The sequence below is a fragment of the Ruditapes philippinarum genome, unplaced genomic scaffold, assembly GCF_026571515.1.
Source record: "Ruditapes philippinarum isolate M1 unplaced genomic scaffold, ASM2657151v2 ctg1825_1_1_1_1, whole genome shotgun sequence".
Classification (NCBI taxonomy): domain Eukaryota; kingdom Metazoa; phylum Mollusca; class Bivalvia; order Venerida; family Veneridae; genus Ruditapes; species Ruditapes philippinarum.
Genome location: NW_026861938.1, coordinates 63,509 through 70,186, shown reverse-complemented (window position 1 = coordinate 70,186; position 6,678 = coordinate 63,509). Strand labels below are relative to the sequence as shown.

The following is a 6,678-nucleotide window of genomic DNA, read 5'->3' as shown; positions in this document are numbered from 1 at the left end:
TATAGAATATATCGTTATAAAATCGTATCATCATTTCAAAGATTTACACCATGGAACACGCCCGAGTTTAGGAGGCATTTTCCTTTAACAGGTGTTAAGTCCTGGATTTATAACCTGGTAACATCTGTTAAAGTCATATTAGTTTTTAGATTACATTCAGGTCTACTTCTGGTATCTTATACATATGCTGTTAGGATGATGGGCATACTAAAATTTACGATAAAATAGTGCACACTCATTTTTTTGCACTTTTGAGAAAGTCATGAGATGTTGCACTTCTATTCGTTTCTTACATTTTATTATGTTTCAAGTACGTTTTCCAACATCAAATGTGAACATTTTAGCTAACAATCTACAAACAATATTAACTGACAAGACAAAACTGTCTTCATGATAGTTGCAAATTTTTAAAAACAATTATATGGTTACAATTCAAAAGGTCGCCTTACATCGCAACATTTAAGAAACATATTGCTGACTCGGTTTAATTCAACCTATCTGTGCACTCTAATACCTCATGAGTGCTAATGTTCCCGCCGCCTAGGCACATGTTTAAGTGGACATTTTACTACTGTCTTAAAAACGACATGTTTTTTAAAATGACTATCTTATAAATATAACGATAATATAAAGATAACAAATAAGGTGCAAAGACATATGGCATTTGCTCATGATAAACAGTAAGTAGGAAAATCGCGCCAGAAAAACTCTTGTGACTGCGTGCATTTCCGAACAGTGCGGGTCACTCGAACACAAACGGTGTCTATTTCCGAACATGACGGGCTTTTTAAAAATAACTAGAATCTAATTTATCTAATTTCGTTAAATCTAAACAATTTAAACAAGATAATTCATTCAATATCTTTAAACATAATTATAACAAAAATATTTAATTGTCTTAAACACAAACGATGACTCGGAGTATGGATGTGACCAAACACAACCAGAGACGATATGTATCTATCAAGTTCACCGGTTTCGATCTCGTGCAACTCTTTTTCAGCAGTACAGACACTCAAATGGGAAATTTGCGATGTCTTCCTCGTCCATTCCACTGAAATCTATGTCTGTGCATTTCCTGTGGAATAAACGAGGGCAGTTGTCACACGAGATCCATACCAGCGGGTTATCGTCATTGTAAAGTTCTCCCCACTTGAAACATTTCATTCTGTCAATGTCACATTCGTATTCCGAGTCGTCATTCGGTTGAAAATCAGACCCCGAATCGGAGCTGCTAGATACGTCATTTCTTTTCCGTTTTGCTAAATGTTGATTTACTTTTTCTGCTAGTGCCTTTCTTTTTAGTTTTTCTGCTTTCTCAATTTCTCTTTGCCGCTTTTTTTCCTCCCTTTCTTTTTGTTTCCTTTGTTTTTCCTCATCTCTCTCTTTGCGTTTTCGTTCACGTTCTAGTTTTCTTTCTTGCTTTTCGCGTTCATTTTGCTCTTTAAGTGCTTTCTTTTCTAGCATTATCTTTCTAAATGCCTCACCAGTAACTGCCTTCGGCAACTTAATTTTTTTAATCGTTTTCTTTTCAGTTCTGGGTTTTGGCATTGCTAGGTGTTTCGAAAATGGCGATTGCTGCAAGGATGTCTGTGGGTTCGCGACAAACTGTAGATCTATCTGTTCGTCGGGCTGTACAGCTTGACTCACATCCGGCAGTGCAACTTGCTGCACTTCCGGTAGTGCAACTTGCTTTACTACTGGTTGTACAGCTTGTTGCACATCCGACTGTACATTTTGCTGTATTTCCGGTTTTACAGCTTGCTGCACGTCCGACTGTACAGTTTTCTGCACATCCGACAGCACAGTTTGCTGCACTTCCGGTTGTACAGCTTGCTGCACGTCCGACTGTACAGTTTGCTGCACTTCCGGTTGTACAGCTTGCTGCACGTCCGACTGTACAGTTTGCTGCACTTCCGGTTGTACAGCTTGCTGCACGTCCGACTGTACAGTTTGCTGCACTTCCGGTTGTACAGCTTGCTGCACGTCTGACTGTACAGTTTGCTGCACTTCCTGTTGTACAGCTTGTTGCACGTCCGGCTGAACATCTGGAAGCAAGTCAGGCTGCACATTTATTTGACCTCCAGCAGGTGAAGCTTTTGGTGCATTAAGCTTTGAGCTGTAGATTGTCGATGGTTCCATTTTTGCTGTTTTCAGAACAATGTTTTGGTGTGTTAAGTTTTGAGCTGTAGATTGTCAATGGCTTCATTTTTGCTGTTTTCAGAACAATGTCTCTATTTAAAGGGAAAAGGCCAGCATACTTAAATGCCAATATTGCGTTCTCAGTGCTGGCTGACCATTCCCAGGCGCCCTTAAATACTTGAGCAAATGTCCTCTTCGTAACTGTATTCGGGATATTCTCAATTTGAAAATTTCTCACAGCCTGACTCCAGTTTTCTTTTAATACCCCGAAAACCCGAAGATCAAGCGGCTGTATCAAGTGTGAGGCGTGCTCAAGTAGACAAAACACGTGAATGCCATTTGCCTTACACACATCCGACACCTCTAAAGTCACATGTGTTGAGTGGCCGTCAACCAATAGTAAGATTGGACGTTTGACTTGACGCTCGTCTAAGAAGGGTATAAATACGTCCGTTATCCAGGTCAAAAATAATTCAGACTCCATCCACCCATTCGGAGAACGACCTATTGCAGCCTCCTGAAAACCTTCAAGAATATCAGCCCTCACACGCTCGCCAGGATATACAATCATTGGCTTTATGTAGTGTCCAATAGCACTAACACAGGCCAACACAGTAATTTGAGTTTTATTACTACTTGTACAGTTATAAACATTTTTTTCCCCTTTCATGGCAATGATTCGTCCACTTTTAGGACATAGAGGAAACCCGGACTCGTCAGCATTATACAAACGAGACGGATCAGACAACAGACATGGGTCATTCAATTCATTGTTTACAAAGAACTCTAACTCTGAGAACCAATTTGAGATTTTTGACGGCGTTATCACTGCTCTTTCTTTTCCGAGCTGCATGGGCGCTCTTTCCGTCAGCTCAGGGTGACGCTTGACGAAGCCCCTGTACCAATCTTTGCCGGGTCGATTGTCTTTAAAGGGCGTCTTACGACCATCGTCATCAAGGATCTTCTTTACCGTGGTCAACAGTTCCTGCCTCGTCCTTCCATAGCCGATCCTGGACATGCTGACTGCCCATTCTGCCAGGCGGGTCTCCTCAGCCGGCGAGAGGACAGTGCGGGGACCTGTTTTGTTTGTTGCGTATCTTCCCTAAAACAAGTAGGAGTGTGATATGAACAAGGATAATAAACAATAGTGCACTGAGAACCATTTCATCACTTATAAAATTAATCTTTTACTGTCATTTATATAACAATAATGATTAAACGACATTTAAATGGCGTTTTAACAAATCAAATTACTAGCTAGAATTTGGAATTATATAAACTGGCCTGCTTTGTTCGCAAACTACAATGACCCGATGAAACGTACTTATTGATTCATAAAATTGTTCTAAATACCTTGATTTTATCATGCAGAGTCGTTTTCGGTATCCCGTACGACTTGGCCGCACAACTTAACGTAAGGCTCCCACCCTGAACAAGCTTGGCAGCCTCTGCCAGCACATCCGGGGTATAAGACTTTGCACCGATAGAACGGCTCATGTTACCTGTAAGATATGAATGAATGAATGAATTTATTAATTTTTCATTCATTAACCAGCTTGTTTGATTGTTTAATTTATTTATTGATTGATTATTTATAAATTTATCTATTTATTATTTATTTATTTATTCATTTAGATCTATTTATTTATAATTTACAAAAACTATTAAATACAAATTAGAGTCCTCTAGCTTTTTTATTGATGTTTGTGTTTTCTTATTTGTTCGGAATTAGACCCTAGGTTAAAAAGTGAGAGGATAATTCCGAACAACCACGTGGCATGATCTACGTCTGTCAATTCTAGAACATTCTAATTTAAATGGGTGGGAAAGGGATACATCTACATACTTTCATACATGTTTACATTTAGACACAAAATACAAAACTTGCATCGCTTATCTACGTCAGCAGTCTCCTTAGCATGTACCGCTAAATTTATGACAAAATTTATAGGACTTACCTCGATGATATCTTCCGCTTTTAAAGATGACAGGACAACCTTGGAATTGTAAACAACCGGAAGCAAACAATAATGTTCAAATATTTCGCGCCAAAAAACTTTAAAAAACGCAACCTTACTGTTATTTTTACGACCGCATATATATTGTTCGGAAATAGACATCGTTCGGCAAATGACGACCCCGCTCTATGTCATTCTGGATCCATTATTCGATATAATAAAAACAACACTTTCTCTCATTTTAGATTACGATCACAAGAAGCAGAACCTTCTCTTGTTAATACCTATTACCTATCAATCTAAAAGTAGGGGGAGCATTCCTTCAATATATCAATTACAAAGGTTAACATATTATATCAGGTGATTACAGGAACATACTTTATACTAATACCCTGTTAGTTATTAATACATTAAAGCTGCATGCCTCTGAATGAGCCAAGAAAATAAATAAAACATGACAAAAATCTACTAAGATGTTAAGAAAAGTAATAAGATTTAAGATTCAAGTAAACATTTACATGTTATGTGCGATCTGCAGTATATATAAATGTTTTTCATCTCCGTTATTAACGCAGTTAAAGCGTTTTTTGCTTATTTTGACCTCTGTTTGGTAATTAAAGTATATTGCAAGTGTTACTTGCAATGCACAAATTATTTTCTTTGTTGATTTTTCAATATCTAACTGTAAAATACATTTTAAAATTTTTCATGAAAATTAGCATGAATCTGGAGGCATGCTGCTCTTTAAAGATCAAAATTATGACTGTCTGAATTTTTTTTTTTTTTTTTTTTTAATGCGTTTATTTAAGGTCGCCGCCGGAAAGCCCATATGGGCGACCGTACACTCAAGTCGGGCCATCCTAGAGCGTCCCGCTGAGATTTTTTCGTCGATTTTTTTCCATCTTTTATTGGTGGAGGAAGACCCCAGGTGACCCCAGGTGCCCCTCCGGGCATTATTTCAGGCACGAGCGGGCACCCGGGTAGAACCACCGACCTTCCGTAAGCCATGGATGGCTTCCTCACATGAAAGATTTCGACCCAAGTGAGGATCGAACCTACAGCTGTCTGAATATCACACTTGCAAAACTTATATATGTAAATAATTATGCAAATAAAACAATTTTCAAACATCAAAGGATATGTAAAATGTGTACTGCAAATATTTGTGCACATTATATTTAATCAATCATTTACATGCATTCTTTTCTTATTGGAAAATTTGACTTAGAATTTATGGGAAAAAAATTTCTAATTACCTCCCTTTATTTACATGAAATGTTATATTGGGTAATATCTTCATAAATAATGCTTATTTGAACTTACAATATTGACAAATCTTAATTTGAGCATCATATTTATGAAATAAAACCATGAAAAAAATGTGTTACAGGATCTTTAAGTATGTTATATACTGGCATGTGATCGTTTTCTACATAATTATTATCTCTGTCTCTACCTTTTGATAAATATTTATAATAACGGACGTTTTAGTGTTTTTTTTTTCAAATCCGATTTGTACTGGACAACTGTGACAAGAATACTATCTTTATGTACGGCTGCTGCAAATTATGCTTTCATTTTTAGTTGATATTTATTGCCTGGATAAATGTGTAATGGCTGTATGATTTATATCATGTTACAGACGGTTTTATTGAGTAACATGACCTGTTAAAATGAGCAAATGAGCAACCCTAAGTGATAAATTACCATCGCTAATGTACGCCAACTATTATACAAGTCTCTCAAGTTCGAGCGTATCTTAAGAAATAAGTAATTCATAAGCTTAGTATATCGCCCACCTCCCCCCATAAAAAAGAAAATCCCACAAAAATTTGTGGGTTAAACCAAGGGGTATAATTCTCTAAAAATAACACAAATTATTATATCAAAATGAAAAAAAAAAATGAACACAACTACTATTTTATCACAATGCCACTTTTATAGGCTATCTCATATGCTCCTAGAGTTCTATAGGCCTCAGGTATTACTCAAAGTGTGATCTTAACATTTTTGTTTTATTTCTGTTCAAAAAATTTATTTCCCACGTCATGCAGTTAATACACACATAACGTTTAAACGTCTTGAAGCTGCTCATTTTTTATGTACTTATTTTTTATATTACTATTTTTATGTATAACAGATCTACATGGCACGTAAAAGTGTAACAAGGTTACTGTAACTAGTTTTCGAAGAAAAGTAGGCTGTTTAAGTGCATTATAAATTGTATTTATAGTTTGATAAATAGTTTCATGTAATTAATATCTACTAGGCATTTTTGAGGTTTTAAGTTTACTGGTAAATCACATGCATTCATTTTTGTTCTGCGCATTAAATTTTTGTAATTTAAACTGAAAAAAAAAGAATTAAGTGTCTGCGATTCAAAAAGAAGGTAAAAGTTAATTTTGGTCAAATTTATTTGATATGTTGTTTTACTTTATGACATCTATTATCTCGGACTATTATCTCGGACTAAAACGTTTCATTATATAGCGTTAAGTGTAAATCATAGCACGATAATTAGATTTTAAATCAAATAATCTTTTTTGGAAGATATAAGTCATGCAATTGATGGTAATTA

The 6,678-nt window shown here is 36.2% G+C and overlaps 2 protein-coding genes across 2 annotated transcripts; both read right to left on the bottom strand.

Moving 5' to 3' along the window:
* Window positions 1-701: 701 nt before the first annotated feature.
* On the bottom strand, window positions 702-2,142 carry LOC132717415 (uncharacterized). Its single transcript, XM_060700877.1, has one exon. The coding sequence runs from the start codon at window positions 2,140-2,142 to the stop codon at window positions 1,000-1,002; it is 1,143 nt and encodes a 380-aa protein (XP_060556860.1). The 3' UTR covers window positions 702-999.
* Window positions 2,143-2,174: 32 nt separating this feature from the next.
* Window positions 2,175-3,998, bottom strand: LOC132717417 (uncharacterized). Its single transcript, XM_060700879.1, has 4 exons — window positions 3,989-3,998; window positions 3,496-3,644; window positions 2,381-3,244; window positions 2,175-2,234 (listed from the first exon to the last, which is right to left on the bottom strand). The coding sequence occupies exons 1-4, from the start codon at window positions 3,996-3,998 to the stop codon at window positions 2,175-2,177; spliced, it is 1,083 nt and encodes a 360-aa protein (XP_060556862.1).
* Window positions 3,999-6,678: the final 2,680 nt, after the last annotated feature.

Excerpts from the sequence above, each read along its gene's own strand:
- LOC132717415 (XM_060700877.1), bottom strand. The coding sequence starts at position 2,142 with ATGGAACCATCGACAATCTACAGCTCAAAGCTTAATGCACCAAAAGCT.
- LOC132717417 (XM_060700879.1), bottom strand. Across the intron at positions 3,245-3,495 it reads CTCTGCATGATAAAATCAAG|GGAAGATACGCAACAAACAA; the intron begins GTATTTAGAACA and ends TACTTGTTTTAG. Across the intron at positions 2,235-2,380 it reads AAGAAAACTGGAGTCAGGCT|AGACATTGTTCTGAAAACAG; the intron begins GTGAGAAATTTT and ends CCCTTTAAATAG.